Raw genomic sequence first — 18,179 nt, 5'->3', positions numbered from 1 at the left:
GGGGGGGGGGGACTTTAGAAAGCCACCCACAACCTCGAGACCGTATGTACAGCCCAGGAGCTGTTCTTCCAGAGCTCCTGCTCTCCCTTCTCTCAGCAGCAGCCTGGAGTTTTGCCACCTTCTCTTTCAAAGCCCCAAAGTTGCCATGGCAGCAGTGCTACAGAAAGCACAGCCTCTTCATTACAGGAATTAACATTTGGAAGGGATTATCTCAGAGAATGGACCTATCCACACAATTATTTTAATTATATTTTCCTGGGAACTGGCATTGGTAAAAATCATCAGGCCTGTAGACTATTTTCCTTTTAAGGTACATTTTTGTCACAATAAATCTGATCAAAATGATTTTAAATAAATGACTGCCTTAAAGTATCACCCCTGAATTCCAAAAGGAATAGAAAGACCATCATTATTTTCTCTCTTTCCTTCTTTAGTTTTTTCTTTGCAAGTAGGATTATATTATAGAAAAGAATTATTTTTTAAAAAGATACTGTACATGACCTCTCATGGCCAACTTAAATCCTTGCTCCTCAACATAAATTCCTATCTGATAACATTACATTTGAACTGGAAGTGTTAAAAAAATAAATAAACAAATAATTAAAGGTTGCTGAAAGAGAGATGTGTGATCTTATAACTATGTGTAGTTCAAATAAGTTAATAACTTCAACCAATTTTTTTAATAAATACATACCCCCGAAAGGGAAAAACGATATGAAACAGATTTTCAAAATGTTCTGCTAACATTATATATTTAGTGTCCAATGGTTTAAATTTACTCATTTTAAAAAACCTTTACAATGAATATAATTTTTATATTCATTATATTTTTATAATTTTATAATTTGCTTCTAATGCTTTCTAAGCATGCCTTGTTTCATTACTGTCTGCTTTTAAAGAATAAATTCTAACTTAAACTTATCTGAAAACAATGTTGTTAGCTCTCTGCTCTAAGCTAATGCTTCATATATAGACATGAGTCAAAAGTAGACTGGTTTTCCTAAGATTACTTCCTAGAAAAAAAACCACTTACAAATTCATGATTTACCCTCTCCTTAGGATGAGCTGCATAAGGTGACAACAACTGTAATCACTGTTTGAACTTTTGGTGGCCTGTTTAAAAGGATGAAAAAATTGAGGAAGAAAGATTCAAGATTTGCCTTGCATTATAACTGCCAGCTGCTCAATGCTGTGTCAGGACTTGCAGAAAATGAGTTACAGAGATGTTACATGGTTCAGAACATGTCAAAATGCACAAGTAGGTTTTGAATAAGTGATAATTGCTTTGCAGAAAGTACCCTATGTATATAAAAGCCATATGTTAATGAGGCAAATAACACTTCATCTCCCTTCAAAGAAAGCTGGTTTTGGGGGAGGGGACTGTACATTATTTCCTGGAAATTACCTGAAAGAAGAGTTCTGGTAACAGCAGAAAGCACCCTTAGCCACCTACCCATTTTGCTGTTTACTGTCACCCTGGGATCCTCTTCTCTGTCCCTCTGCTAGCTCCTGAGAAGTCTCGGAACACACGCTGGTGACTGTGGGCTGCCGTGGGACATTAACTGCAGTTTTACCAGCGCTCAGTGCAGATGGAGACTGGTCAGCACCAAGATTGGCATTAGCATGCAGTCCAGATGCAGCAAACAGGGGAGGAGTGACGGCAGCCACGGGTGAAGGGGAAGCATGTGATGAAGTGGTCGCATGGGCTGGGGTGAAGGCAGACGATGGTGATGGGATGGATGTAACTTTTGGTGAAGACACAGAACCAAAAGGCCGTGGTGCCTTATTGTAGGCCATGTTGTTTGTGGAAGTGACTTTGGACACAGCAGGAGATGTAATGGGCACAGGTTTAACTACTTCTTTAGGTTCTCCCTATGTAAAACAAAAATAAACATACACAAAACCACACCAAACACATGCAAAATATATTTCACTAAAAAGAACACAGAGCTGATTTTTTAAAAGACAAACACAATCAGGTTAGCAGCTCAAACATCACATTTCCAAATAAAAACGATGGGCTGATGAAGCACAGCATGCATGCTAACTAGTCCCAACATGCATAACACAGATGCACACACTAAGTATAATTTTTAAAAATAAAAATGAAAGTAGTTTCAAAACATTTCGGAAATACAGCAGGAAAACTATCAGAAAGCGTAAAGCCCATCATCAGTTTCAACCTAGGCATACTCCAAAGAAAAAAATTTTAAATACCCTACGATAAAAAAAACATTGCTAACTGAGGTGGTTTTTTATTTTAAAATATCCAAAGCCCATCTTTCCATCTTTCAAAGCCCATAGTTCCATTTTTCAAACATGTTTAATTTCTCTCCAGAGTGGAATTATTTGTTTCACGCAGGAGAATCAGCACATTTATAACTCTTTAAGTTAAAAAACAAAACAAACAAAAACAAAACAAAACAAAAAAAAACAACAGGGAATAAGTTTCACCTAACTCAGTAATGTGCAAGCTCTAATTAATAATCTTAAAGAATGTGGAAAAAAACTTTAAAAAGCAAGCAAATAAACAAAACAAAATCATTTCTTTCCTGTAATCCACCTCCGTTTCTCTCTCTGAATGTTTTAAGATTCTATTTAGAGATTGAATAAAATTCTTTTCCTTTTCCAAAATAAATATTTAATAGTTACATGAAGAAAAAAAAAATCTTCAATATTTCCTCATTGTCAGCAGCCAAAGAAAAAACAACTAGTAAGAAAGGTCAGCTCCTCCTAAAATTACCAGAATTTGTATTTGCAAATCCTTATTCTAAAACATATTTAAAGTTAAAATCAGACTAAGCTTCTACAACATTCAAGAATAAATCCCAGGAGGGGGGATAACTCCAAGGTAGAGCATTAGACTTCAGATCAAGAATAAATCCCTACTCTACCCTACCATATAAAAAGAAAATCAATCAAATTTTTGAAAAATCACAGAATGGTGGTTCTCTGTTTAATTTTAAGAAAAAAGGTAATCTCAATTCATCCTTTTTTTTTTGAGATGGAGTCTTGCTCTGTCGCTGAGGCTGGAGTACAGTGGTGAGATCTCAGCTCACTGCAATTTCCACCTCCCGGGTTCAAGCAATTCTCCCACCTCAGCCTCCTGGCTAGCTGGGACTACAGGTGCGTGCCACCATGCCCGGCTAATTTTTTCATATTTTTAGTAGAGACGGGGTTTCACTGTGTTAGCCAGGCTGGTCTCAAACTCCTGACCTCGTGATCCGCCCGCCTCGGCCTCCCAAAGTGCTGGGATTACAGGCGTGAGCCACCGTGCGCAGCCTCAATTCATCTTACAGAAAGAAGAAAACTAATTGAGAAGAATAAGTAGCTTAGTGCCCACACGAATCAATACAGGTTGAGTATCCCTTGTGTAGACAGCTTGGGACCAGAAGCATTCAGATTTCAGATATTCTCAGATTTTTGAATCTTTGTAGAATGCAGGAGCATCCCTAATCCAAGAATCCAAAATCTGACATGCTCCAATGGTCATGTGAGCATGTCAGTACACAGAAAGTTTGGGATTTTGGAGCATTTTGGATTTTCTAATTAGGGATGCTCAATCTGTATAATGAGTAGTTCAATAAATGGGCACGAATAAAATTAGGGAGAAAGCACCCAAAAGCATAAAACAGATATATATGAATAGTAGTTTGAAATTATTTTGAAGACATATATGCAAGAAAATGGATACTTGTCAATAACCTAAGAATACTCTGAAATGTAATTAAGCACTTATTAATAAAATGTTATTAAAGACTTATTGTGATAATAATTATCAGTAACCACTTATTTATTCTCTTTAGAAAATATATGGATATTGATAAAGATGGGCACATCAAAAGTGAATAGAAATGTAGGAAATCTGACATAAGTTATTGTAATATATGGCTTTGGAAATAATGTTTTATAACATGTATAATTACAAATGGTATGTGCTGATCTCCATTTTCCTCCTCGTCCCTGAAGGAAAAGAACTACAAAGAAAATTGCACTGAGACTATAAATTAAATGAATATCAGTATGGTCTGAGACAGAAATGGGAATTACAGTAGCTCAGCAAGGACAATCAAATGATACCCTGGATGCTAGCTTAGAAACATACCTTTTGAACAGGAACCGGCTCAGGCTTGGGTGTAGCAGATGCTCTGGGGAAAAAAAGAAAGAAAAAGAAAAAAAAATGAATTTTTATAAACTTGCAGACTTCTTAATGGAATTTTTACTATTATAAGCCTTAATATACTGAATCACTGGAATTTATAGTTTCATAATTCATAGTTTTTACTATTCACAATCTTCCAATTTGTTAGTGTAAATCAAATGCTGCAAGATTCAACATTTTACACACTAGGTATTCAATAGCAGTCTCTGGTTCTCTACGAATTCAACTGAGGAATGACAAACATCAATCCTGTTTGTGAGTGCACCCATGTTTAATTGTTAAGGCTATCCCTCATCTAAAAGGGTAAAGTATAATAAACATGACCTTCTGATCTTTGAGTGGCTCCTCAACCATCTAATCTGACTCTTATCTCCAATAGTATCTGTCTTTTCTCCTAACATCCATGAACAACATCCACAGGATATTGGGTCCCTGTGAAGACGCTGAATACATTCTGGTTGAATTGGGTCAATGAATGAGTATTTATTCTGTATTCCTATTCTTAAGTGTTTATGCAAGTTAATACATTTATTTTGCTAAAAGTAAACTGTAAGTTCTTATACTAGGCTATAATTTCAGTAAAGGCAAAGACCATGTCCCATCTGTATATGTATCAGCATAGTGTCTGGAATGTAATAGGTCATCAGTGATGAGTATCTAAAAGAGAGAGTGAAGAAAAAGACAAAAATTCATGTATATAACTTGACTATTTCCAAATTCAAATTAATTTTTATTTTAAATATATGCTTTTGTATTATGTTATTATTGTGCCTTTGGTTAGCATGGGCTCAACAGTAACAATAATTAATTTGGAGAAATTATCTCTTATAATCTTAACCATACCCAAGTAAAAGCTATCGTTATCCTAATTTTTCAGAGAAGAAACTTCAAAAGAAGTGTAGGTAAATTACTTAAGATGGAGCTGAGGTCCACAATTGTTAAATATAACAATATACTGGTTGTATTCAAGGACAGGAACTAAATGACTGGGAAAGCCTCTAACGTTTTAAAGCCTATTTACTTAGTGTTAAGGTATATGTTACGTTTAATATGCCAGTAGCAATTTGATTCCTTTCATACCACACCAGCTGGAGGATAACACATCAAGCACAGAATTCAAGAAATAGAAGCATAGCAGGTAAATACTAAGTGATGATAATTTTAAGCTATAAACCATGAGCTTGTTTTACTTTAAAGACAACAGATCACAAACAGAATACACTAGCACAGGATATTCGGTCTCTATGAGCATCACCTAATAATGAACTCTGATCAACATTTTTAGCAACTGAATTTTCCAAAAACAGTTAATTTGGTTAGCTATGGCAAGCACTGAGAATTGGCTAACCTAATGAGAGGTAGTAATGGATGTTAATATTCAGTTACTGCAATACAGACTACACTCTGTGAAGTTGCCTAACCTTCCATGTGTACTATTTAATAGACAACTTCTCTTTTAGCTTGTAGGGTTATTATAAGGAGAAAAGGAAACAAGTTCAAGTAAAGAACAGTGGAATCCTCCTTTCACAGTGAAATTTCATAGTAAGACAAGGATCTACTCATTAAAACCACCAAGACATTACAGAAAGTTTGCCAATAGGGATGATGGTATCCATTTTCCATCTGCACCCCAAGGTGCAAAGGGTGCTTCTTGTAAAATAAAAGTAATTTGTAAAAACAGGACATGATGTTTAACAGTCATTGGGCTACTAAACTTAGATAAAATGCATATATTCTATGTTTCTAAAAACAAACCCCTTAGTTTTTTATAGGTGTCAGGCTAATTTAGAGTGTTAGCAACAACAAAAGCATTAGAATGATTAGTTTTCATTAATTTTGGAGTCTAACCTTTTATTTTGTTGAGAAATCATAAAATGAGTCCCAATATATTTTACTAACTGAAAGCTCTATAAAAATACTACTGGAAATTTTCAATTCACACATAAAAATCTAAATCTAAAATTTGAATGTTTATCCTGCTTGCCTTCTGATAAAGTCTCAGAAGTGCAATGACATGAACTAAGACAAGCAAGCAGGGAAAGAGGGGCAACATGCCTTCAAAATCCCAAGGTTGAGTCTATTACACATTAAAATTGCAAACACCTTTTTGCAGAGGAAAAAAAATGGACTGGCTTATAATTAAATGTCAGATAAAATAACTGACATTAGATGCAATAAAAATTGGTTCTTCTAGTTTAACCACCAAATGAGTAAAAAATCATTTGAAACTTAAAAAAGAAGGTTCCTTAGAGTTACTTTATTATATGCTAATCAGGGGGTTGTCTGACTTCTGTTTGAATATTTATAGAAGCTCATAATTTTGGCCACATAAATTTTGAAACTTCTGCTTAAATGGTCTTCATCTTAGTGTGCTATTTGCTTACTGAAGTAAACAGAAGAAATCAAATTATCCACATTACATTAAAAAAACTGGGAAAAACATTTATAACACACAGTATATGTATATAAAATCTAGGCCAGGTGTGGTGGCTCACGTCTGTAATCCCAGCACTTTGGGAGGCTGAGGCAGGTGGATCACCTGAGGTCAAGTGTTCAAGAAAAGCCTGGCCAACATGGCAAAACCCTATCTCTACTAAAAATACAAAAATTAGCCAGGCATGGGGGCAGGCGCTTGTAATCCCAACTACTCAGGAGGCTGAGGCAGGAAAATCGCTTGAACCTGGGAGGTGGAAGTTGCAGTGAGCCGAGATGGTGCCACTGCACTCCAGCCTGGGTGACAAGAGTGAAGCTCCATTTCAAAAAAAAAAAAAAAAATCTATAACGTGTACTAGTAACACTTTAAAAGATCAGTAAGCTACAAAAATCTTATATTTAATTACATATTCTTATGAGACTACGACTACTGTGGTTCAGGTAATTTAGCATACATAACAAATGAAATCTATAAAACAGATGAATAACAAAGACACTAGTTTTAAAAAGCAATTGTTACTAACTCTCAAGAAACAAAATATAAAAATATACCACCTTTTCCTTAACAACTGTGTACAGATTTTGTTAATGTTAATACATAATGCTTGTGAATACTTCTAAATGTATTCTTCTTCCAGTATTGGGGAAGAACTATATATTAATATAGCTCTTTTGGAAAATGGTTATTTGTTGGTTAAAAGCCCTGAAAAAAGATCATGTCCTTTGACACAATAACTTCTGGGAATCTATTAGAAGGAAATAATCTGAAATATGAAAAATACAATGTATAAAGGTATTCATTTGCCACAGTATAATTTATAATAGTGCAAAATTAGAAACACCTATTAAATATACAACAAAGAGGAAATGATTAATTTTAATATAATACGCTGAAACATTATGCAATAATTAAAATAATTCTTAGAATTCTGCCTTGAATGATAAAATGTTTACTTTATGATATCAAGTAAAAAAATATATAAAATGACATATATACATAATTGGTAAATGGAAAAAAAACGGATGGAAACACACGAACATTTAGGAGAGGTTCTCTCTGAAAAGCTGTTTTTTTCTCTTTCATGTGTGTTTTCCATATTTTATATAAAACAATGTAAGTGTACCACTTTTATAATACAAAAGAGTATTTCTCAAAGTATATTTCATGGAAAAGTACTTTCCAAAAACGTAAAAGATTCTGTTATCAAACATATCTGGAAAATATGGAATTAAAGTTAAAAGCATCTTAGCTACAGGCCTTCTCAAAGTCTTTAAATGCCTAAAGAAGAAAATACTGTGGATTGTTGCCCATGCTCATTTGAAGGAGAACTCATTATTTAGGAAACATTTCTCCAGACTAGAGTTAGGAGGAGAAGAAAAACCCTCCGGGAAATGTTATTTTAAAAAAATATTTAAAGAAAGAGTAAATCTTTGTAAAGTCTGAAATGTTTATTAAGTCTCCTACAAGTGGCTAAAATTAAGGGAAAGAAATATTATAATCTTTAAAATTCTCAAACCCTTTTCTTACATGAATTATCTTTCTTATCAAACTAGTACTTTCTTGAACTTTATGTTTAAAAGACCAAGAGCATAATTTAATCAATGCTTAAGGAGGAAAATCCTATTTCCTTCACCGAAGTGAAATATATCTATTTCTAATATTCCTTGGGGAGAAAATCCTAATATGTGAATAAGGAAACTTATTTCTCAAAATTAGAATTGTTGTAATTGTCTTCCTTTTCTTTTGACAAATATTGAGCATCTTTTACTTTAACAATGTCATAGATTACATAAAAACAAAAATTTTTAAAGGATGTTTAAAAAATTGAGGTATAACTATGAAAAAAATTCTTCCTACATTTTTCTCTTCAAATCCTGGCAAATATACAATGGGATGACAGACCCCCTTTGAACTACAGTGTTCATCACAAGTCACTTTTGTGTAGTGTGAGCTTCAAACCAGCAGAGAGAGATCTTGTCAATGGCTTTGTGCTATGGGCTCAACAATTTGCTTACTGTTCACTCTCCTGGTGTGAAGCCACTGTTCAGGAGTAAGCCATGATGGTGAGATACCAGCGCCTCAAGCCCAGTAGTATCCTCAGTTCATGAAATTCAAGGAACAAAGCCATCAATGTGGCTAGAACAATCTATCTGAAGGTGATTGACTTCTGTAAAAGTAGTATCCAAAATAAAAATCCCTGATACATTATAACCAGTTTCATAACCTCTACCTGAACAGTTGAAGGGAGTTTTAAGTGATAACTGACTATATGAAAAACTAAAATTGTGATGTACCAGTTAGAATAACACATAGGAAAAATTATGCCATGAATAAACTGCAGTCTTATCAAGAATTAGATGCAAATGAATCAAGCTAAACTGCATCTTTTGAATACCCAATGCAGTGTTATACTTAAGTTATGTTTTTAACTAATTAATGTAGTTTCGTAAAACTGCTTTATAAAATAACGTTTTTTAGTTAATAAGGTTCTGAATGTTCACATTAGTGTTTAAGAATGAGGAACTAGACAACAGAACTAGAATGATAAAGATTATGCACATTACTCATTATGTCTTGGTGACTCCCTCAAGCATCTAATATACTTAACTCATAAACAATTATACAGAAGAAAAGGAGGGTGTTTGGTTCATCTGCTATGAGATGAGCTCTTATCTAAGTTTCCCACAGCATGGCCATCTTTGGATCCACTGACCTTGGGACCCATAAACACTAGGGTACATCATTAATCACTTTAATTGCAAAGTTGTCAATCTATAATAACAAAGCAACTCTAGAAGGAAAAAAGTGAGCACTCGAGTGCAGAAGGATGTCTTTCTAAACAGTTTCCTCACACTTTCTTGCATATTCAGCTAGTCTACTGTCCCAAATACTCAAACCTTAAACATTTAATCACTATGGCAATGTATTAGTAGTTTTTTCTAAACGGTTTGAGATTAGTAAAGATTCTATTTCCTATAAACAAAAGTACAAAATAGTTAAATATCAGCATAACACTCTGTGGCTTATAAAGACTGTACTCTTCACATACACACGCACTCACACATACTCTCACTCCTTTGCTCCATCTTTGCATCTTCTTTATCTTACTATAGGAACTAATATGTACATTTTTTTTTTTTCCTACAGAGAGAAAGAAATAACCCATAGCTGGTCAGGCTTTTTGAAGAATCAAAGAAAGAAGGAAAAAAGACAAAGCAGCAGAATTGCTTTAGCCCACGTGAGTACCAGTGGCCCTCTGTGCCTGTGCTTGATTTTAAATTGAGTGTGGCTCTGATACATATCCAGAACAGGCAGTTACCATTTCATAATTATAATACTTCTCTAAGTATACCTAATTATAATATATCTAATTATAATAATTCTCTAAGAATTATAATTATAATAATTCTGTAAGTACGGTGAGTGCTTTTCTTGTAATAATCCTTTTCAGGTGGCCATGCAAGTTTATTAGAGTTTGAGAAGAAATTTTCATCAACCAGATATAAGTCAAGCCAGAGAACCAAAGAGAGAAATAAGAGGGTATTAGGGCAGAGTATGAGTGATATCACCCCAATTTGTTATTTTAAAGTTCAAATGATTAATACTTAAATACCTGTAAATCACTAAGAAAGCAAGCATTTTGTCAAGCAGCAAGCAATTCAAGCAAATTTAAATTTAAGTAGCATAAGTGGAAACAAAGACTAACAGCTATCTTAAATTTACTCTATGTGCCAGCCACTCAACCACATACCCATATACTATATTTTTCATTTATGATAATCTCATGACTTAGGCATCATTTTCTCATTTTACAGATGAGAAACTCAAACACAAAGGGGTAAAATTGACAGGCATGCTGGCTCATGCCTGTAATCAATCCACCACTTTGGGAGGCTGAGGTGGGTAGATCACCTGAGGTCAGGAGTTTGAGACCAGTCTGGCCAACATGGTGAAATCTCATCTCTACTAAACATACAAAAATTAGCTGGACGTGGTGGTGTGTGCCTGTAGTCTCAGCTACTTAGGAGGCTGAGGCAGGAGAACTGCTTGAACCTGGGAGGCAGAGGTTGCAGTGAGCTGAGATCGTGCCACTGCACTCTAACAAGACTCCATCTCAAAAAACAAATAAATGAAAAAACAAACAAACGAAGGGGTAAAATGACTTCATCAAGTCATCCATCCAGTTTGGAATGGGAGACTAGTTAACATTCCAAATGTTCTCCAAAGACTTTGCTCTTCAGCACAAATTGTTTGAATTTCTAAAATCAGTGTCAACCCAAGCAAAATGGCTTTCCAGTATCACCCTCTCTTCTAACCCCTCACCATGGACGGGGCCATTTTGTGGGAAGGGCACTTATTCCATATGGGTACAGGTCATCTCTAAAGGTAACCACAATCCAAAATTACACAGAATCGTGTCATAGAAGAAAAAGAATCAACAAAGATGTCATTTCACTCAATGTGCCAAAAAAAAGAAGTCCAAAACAAAATTCACTGTGGGCACACCCCAAATTGACTTCGTGAACTGGTGATATTCCATGTAAATTCATTTGGTCAAAGCCTCAATCTTCTAAAGTATTCCAACAAAAATACGACAATTTGTTATCTCCGTAGGTATACTTATTTTAAAATATTAGTATATGACATATTTTTAAGAATAAGTGTTTTATATATCCTATAATTTATTTCCATACATCTTTCTTAAAGCTGTTTTCAAATTATGTGCAAAATTTCACAATATTTTACTTGATTTCAGAGGGAGAAAATTTATTGTTGTAATTCTACATTTATTTCCATAGTAACAGTTTTATGAGGGAAAAAAAATTTCATTTGCCCATTGTGCCTCATTTCCACACTCAAAAATAACTTCAGAATCTTTTAAAGAAAAAAACTCATTTTTCTAAAGAGTATTTATAAAATTTTTACATCAAAAGAATGAAGAGATTGCATAATTTTAGATGTATTCAAGAATAAAAGAAATTTCAAATTTAAGAGTAATTCATTATTACTATGGAAAAAATTTCATTACAGTGAAAATACCATTTCAATAAAGAGTTTTCTACAAACAATCTATTTTATATGTCCCACTGTTAAGAAATGGCAAATTTTATTATACAGGGCCAGAGAATAAATATTTTAGTCTTTGTGTGTCAAATGATCTCAACTATTCAGCTCTGTCACTGTAGAGAGACACAGACAAAACCTAAATAAGTGACCATGGTTGTGTTCCAACAAAACTTCAGTAAAAACAAGTGGTGGGCAGGATTTGGCCTGTAAGCCATCATTTGACAGCCTCTGGTTTCGATTATAACAAACTTTCTAGTAAGTAATTCTATATGACCATGGCTCTTTTGGTCTCTAAACCTCGTAATCATTCTGCACAATGCAAAGGCCTAATTATAATATGTTCAGATACTGATATAAGAAATGAAAGTGAAATGTATTATTCCTTCTGTGGTTGCAGGACACTACCTTTAAATTCTTCTTATCTCCTCTACCTAAAATGTTTACACTGTTTACAACTGTTTAGATGATCCATCTGAACTTCCATATCACCCATTCAAATGAAATTCATACCACACAGCACTGATATTGAAGTTTGGTGAAGGGTCAGATTTAATATTATTGGACTTGAATAATATTTTAAGCACTATTTGTAACTCTGCTAGTCAGCACTTCAGTTCATTTGCTAATAAATGATAAAGAGTGCTAAAAACGTCTTTCATCCCTGCTTCCACGTACTATAAATGGAGTTACTAGTAATTATTTTTTAAAAAATCCTAAAAGAACAAGTGAAAAGGATGCACCCTGCATTTTTACGCAAGGGAAGAGACTGACAAGTATAATTCCCTTCTCTCCCATTCTTTTCTACCAAAACTCTCTATTTTTTAACAGTCATGAATTATAGTACCTTTAGGAATGAAAAAAAAAAAAAAAAAGAAGCAGCAAACTGTACTAGAATTGCACTCTCTGAAAACTTACTAAGGTCCAATGGTAGGTAATTACTTCCACTTGATAGATTTTCTCTTCCAACTTCAATCAAGTAGACAAAAAATACATTTTTACCAACATAGTACTTCATTACTAATATAAAAATAATAAAACTTACAAAGCAAATTATCTGCCTCTGAAAAACTGAAAGTCTACATTTTATTGGCCTTTTCGTAACACTACTAAAATGCCCTTAAAACATATAGTTAAGATTCGTATTAGGAGACTAAGCATCAATAACAGAACCATATTCAAAATTCGATTTCACAGGCTTTAAACAATGTATATAAAATTAACTGCTTCAGGAAAACCTTGATAAAGGTCAGATGTTGAATGACGGTCATATACAGGATAAGAGTAGTATAAGCAAGCACAGTTCATAACCTCAAGTTTAACTACTTATTTTTTTCTTCCTTTCCAGAAAAGCTTAGAGCCCCAAAGAGACACAGAGTTCCTGCCTTTCATATTCAGGCCTTCTCTTATGAAACTCTTTATTGATACAGGAATTCTTTGAGGAATAGAACAAATAGCTGAATAAAGGTTGCATTAGGCACCACATAGTTTATTTGTTGACACGAGGGTCATAATACCTCCCTTGCAGAACCTTTTTGAGGATGGAATGAGGTAATTTATGTAACATATCTAGTAGAGTGTTTGACACAAAGTAAGCAGTGATAGATGGCACCTTCCCTGTAAGCAGATGACCTGACTCTGGAGTTCTGGAAATTATTCTGTGGCTGATTATATACTGTTAGAATCAAATTACTAACTGGATCAATTTCAAGGAAAATAATAACAACAAAAAAACCTAGAGATAAGCAAGAAAATATCACTTAGAGTACCTACCAAATGTCAATAATTTCACTTGACCCATTATATAAGTTATCTCATTTAGTCTTCCTGACAAAGTAGTATGTTCTCATTTTAAATATAGGAAACAGAAGCTCAAATACGCTAATTTGACCAAAACTTAGTATATGAAAGTGACAGAAGCCGGATTAGAACCCAAGTTGTCCAGAAGCCTATATGCAGCCCTAACATTCCACCTTCTAGCTGCCTTCCGGAATAACATCAAAGAGAAAGTTATAATATAACTTTGGTAAAGAACTTCAGAGAGTAATGGCTTCAAACAATGAATGACTACTTTCTATTAACAAACAGCTATTCATTTTCAATGACATGTTTACAGAATGTCATTTTCAGTTTAATTCAAGTAAACACAGAAGTTACTCATTGTATATAATATATATATATCTTTGTGTCGTCAATATATACAGATACATAATATATCTACCTCTCTATAGACTGAACATTTTACAGACTGTACAACATGCATATAAATAAGAGAGTAAGTTCTTCAGAAAATTCCCAATGAAAGCTCAGTAAGTAGATGCAAAAACAAAGAACTGGTTTCAGTCCATTGTTCTTTACTTTTCTGGAAAAGAGGAGTACTTTTTCCCCACAGCAACGGGAAATCTCTAATAATTTCATTTTTCAGCAGGATGGAGTTGGAGGTTCCTTAGTGAGTATCTGCTCTGGTGCTAAATTGGGAGTTCTATTTGATATAGTAACCAGCTTCTGACATTAGTAGTCATGCAGATTACAAGATACTACATCACATAATCTTCTTGTGGGTCTTGAGAAAATAAAGGAAGTGGCATCATGGTCCCCATTACAACTATCAATGGTGACATGCTACCAATAACAGAATAAAATTAGATTTCAGGACCGATGTGTGCCCCATGATACAGGGCGTTGCATACTGAGCATGCAAGATTTACAGAAATAACTACGATGGTTCCTTTCTAATTTTGTTTTGACTACATATTCATATAACTGCGTATATACCTAATCACTGAATAATACATTTTTTATCGTGTTCAGCTCTTTTTGAATCAGCCTGTACTTTTATAAACATATAAACAAACACTCTTATGTTATAGTCAGAATCCAGCTCCTGTCAACCTGTTAATCCTTACGGATTACTATGGCCTTCTACATTACCAGAAACTATTTAACCAATCAACTTATCATTCCTGACTGATAATTATTTTACTCAGCATCATCACTTCAAGTTCAAGGGCAACACTTGTGCTGTCTCTTTTCCTTAAAATAATTTGTTATTTCATTAATTTATTAATTAGTTCCACAAATATTTATTAAACCCATGATACAGAAGGCTCTATTGTAGGAGGTGGGGCAACAGTAATAAAACAGATGGGCTGGGCGCGGTGGCTCATGCCTGTAATCCCAGCACTTTGGGAGGCCAAGGCAGGCGGATCACGAGGCCAGGAGATCAAGACCATCCTGGCTAGCACTGTGAAACCCCGTCTCTACTAAAAATACAAAAAAATTAGCCAGGCATGGCAGCATGCACCTGTAGTCCTAGCTACCTGGGAGGCTGAGGCAGGAGAATCACTTGAACCTGGGAGGTGGAGGTTGCAGTGAGCCGAGATGGCGTCACTGCACTCCAGCCTGGGCGATAGAGCAAGACTCCGTCTCAAAAAAAAAAGGGACAAAATTCCTCCTTTGACGGTGCTTATCATCCATTTGAGAGACGCAGACTAACAAGCAAAATATTTCACATGGTAGCAAGTGCCATGGGGCATAATAAAGCAAGACACAGGAAAGGACACACTACTTTATACAAAAGGGTCAGAGAAGGCCTCTCTAATGAAGTGAACTCTGAACAGAAACCTGAAGTATGGAATTCCTGGCAGTCCAAATATCGAGTGCAAAGTCCTGAGGCAGGAATGTACTAGTGGGGCTAGAATGGTTCCAGGAAAAGCTGGGGAAAGCAGTAAGAGATAAAGCTGCAGAGATGGCCGGGGGCCAGAAGACATGAAGTACATGAACCCATTACAAGAACTTGGTCTTTTATTCTGAGTAAGATAGAAAAGTATTTCTAAGGCCAGGTGCGATGGCTCATGCCTGTAATCCCAGCACTATGGGAGGCTGAGGTGGGCAGATCACAAGGTCAGGAGATCTAGACCATCCTGGCCAACATGATGAAACCCTGTCTCTACTAAAAATACAAAAATTAGCCGGGTGTGGTGGCGCACACCTGTAGTCCCAGCTACCCAGGAGGCTGAGCAGGAGAATCGCTTGAACCCGGGAGGTGGAGACTGCAGTGAGCCGAGATTGCACCACTGCATTCCAGCCTGGGCGACAAGAGTGAGACTCTGTCTCAAAATAAAAAATAAAGAAAAAAAAAGAAAAGAGAAGAAAAAAGAAAGAAAAAAAGAGGAATGTATTGCTAAATGCAGTACTTCATTTTGGAAGAAGGTTAAATCCAAATCTCAGTGTTAAGCAATAAATTAGCCTATATATATATACACACACACACATATATACACACATACATATATATATGATCTGTAAAAGCCTACTTACTAAAAGAAAGGAAGAGAGAAGGAATAAAAACTGCCCCAAATCTTAAATGTATTGTGATGAACAAATAGAAAACAACAAAATATCTAATTTGTCTTCCATCTTTTCAAAGTATGAGACATGCTATTTGATGTTCACCTTTATATGCACCCTGTCCTATGCTAATACCAGAGGCACATCTCTTTTCCTATTCCTGTCCAGGCTAAACATGTTAAATGGCAAACTTTTTTTGTAAAGTGAGTATTTTTAAGTATTTCAATAAAATTTAAGGGGATAAGTATTCCAGCACTCAACACAGCCTTATTAGGAAAACAAAGTCAGTCTGCTATCTTGTGTGTCAAACACATGAAATGAGGATTCTTCATAATCTCAACTTAGCTTTTTCCAGTTATGTAACACTTAAAAAATAATTTTGGGTGAGTTTAGATATTTTTAAAAATCTGGATGTATTCAGAGTCAAGGAATTTAAAAATTAGTGACCAAATGTGGTTATTTTAGCCATAGATAGGCCAAGTCTATCCTTGTTTAATAACTTCAAGATGAGCCTTTAATTTCACCTTCATTAAAAAGTAGAATCTTGTCCAACATCCTTATCACTAAATCTCATATTATTAAATTAAGTCAAGGCATTCAAAGTGATAATAATATCTACATTTAAAAACAGGAATTTAAAAGCCAGCTAAATTTTCAAATATTTATTTTTACTACTTCTTATATTATTTGTGATTTATCTCACATTTATACCATCACAGAACTGAAACTCATTCAACTGTTTATTAATATTCTTTATTTTTGTTTATAGAAAACTGAATTTTGTTTATAATAGAAGACTTGTTTATATTACTGTTGATAATTTAATGGATTTTGTTGAAAATTTAAGCTAAATTAGAATTCCAAAGCTTTTCAATATTAACAAAGTATTAGTACCTTTTTCTCTAACAAGGGAACCACAGAAAACATAAATTATATTCTTCTTCTTCTAATACCTTTTCTATGTTACAGTTAAAAAAATCTGAAACCACAGCCAATTAGCAACACATTATGTCTAATTTACCAAAAGGTAAGCTTCTTAAATTCCCAAGAGAAGTAATGCACCCTCTCTCCACCACTCTTTGAGTCTAATAGATTAGGAAATGACCTAAAATGCTGCTAAACATACACAAGTCACAACATATGTTACTACTCATCATGGAAGTTCAACACCCAAACTGGACTATACTTATTCAATGGGACAAATCCACTAAGCAAAAAGCTTGAAAACTGTGGCAATGTGAAATTGCTACAAAAGTTCCTAAATGCTTATTCTCAATTTCAGTGCTTATCTCCCTGCAGACCAGGAACAAACAGTTCAGACTGGTAGCTGTCCAGGACCCACAGATTAAACAGCACTGACCTAGAAAACTGTTTTCACACTTCTATCACAGCGAGTATCAGAAATACATTTTGTATCATTTACCTACCTAATACTAGTATGAAGCAATAACATACATATTTTCCTGTGGAACCCGTTAAAGTATATTATTTTTATTTACAAAACAAAACAAACTAGCTGGGGGGAGAGGATGCTGATCTTGACCCAAAAAAAAACTGAATATATAAGCCTCAGTTTAATAAACACCAACCTTGACTCAAAGGTGGAGATCTCAGAAAGGTCTGGAGGCCTCAAAGGTCACATAATAAACATGATGACTGGCTAATAGGGGTCACAAACGAATTGCAGTGAAAAAGCCCATTCATAAAATACTATTAAACTATTTTTAAACTATTTTAACTTTTAAAAAATTCTGCATGCAATAATATCCTCAAAGACATAAAATAAGCAGATCTACCAACAACACAATAATTAACACAGAGCTCTGGCTAGGACATGTCTGTAAAGCTCATCGTCACCAAATTTGCTTTTGACATAATCAAAATTACTGAGAAGAATAGAAATGCTGACCACAGATTACTGTATGTGTTGTGCCAACAATAACATCCTGTAGCAAGTGCTTATAAAACTGAACTAGACAAGAGAGATTTCCCCTATTTGGCAATGAGTAAAAATGTGAAGACACTGATGCCTATCTCTTAAGATAAATAATCTGAAAAGTATTAGATTCCTTGGTAGGAGAAAAACATACCCTCTAATCCGAGTCTTCCTTACTTTGGCTCTAAGGATCCCCTAAAAGACTGCCAGAGAATGGGAATAGCAGATTCCTG

General features: G+C 34.6%; 1 protein-coding gene across 8 annotated transcripts in view; it reads right to left on the bottom strand.

The window, feature by feature from the left end:
• PDLIM5 (PDZ and LIM domain 5) overlaps window positions 1-18,179 on the bottom strand; it is a 221,702-nt gene that overhangs the window by 97,418 nt on the left and 106,105 nt on the right. For 4 of the 8 annotated variants that reach the window (XM_011968230.1, XM_011968233.1, XM_011968232.1 and 1 more), the window contains exons 4-5: window positions 4,106-4,148; window positions 1,454-1,545 (exon numbers count right to left, since the gene is read on the bottom strand). In XM_011968230.1, the coding sequence (XP_011823620.1) occupies window positions 1,454-1,545; window positions 4,106-4,148 (135 nt within the window). Of the gene's footprint in view, window positions 1-1,453; window positions 1,873-4,105; window positions 4,149-18,179 lie in introns of all 8 variants that reach the window. The other 4 variants (XM_011968231.1, XM_011968234.1, XM_011968235.1 and 1 more) reach the window with 2 other exon arrangements.

This window comes from Mandrillus leucophaeus, unplaced genomic scaffold (assembly GCF_000951045.1).
Source record: "Mandrillus leucophaeus isolate KB7577 unplaced genomic scaffold, Mleu.le_1.0 Scaffold832, whole genome shotgun sequence".
NCBI classification, from domain to species: domain Eukaryota; kingdom Metazoa; phylum Chordata; class Mammalia; order Primates; family Cercopithecidae; genus Mandrillus; species Mandrillus leucophaeus.
The sequence above is the reverse complement of the archived record's forward strand: the minus strand, read 5'-3'. Positions and strand labels throughout refer to the sequence as shown.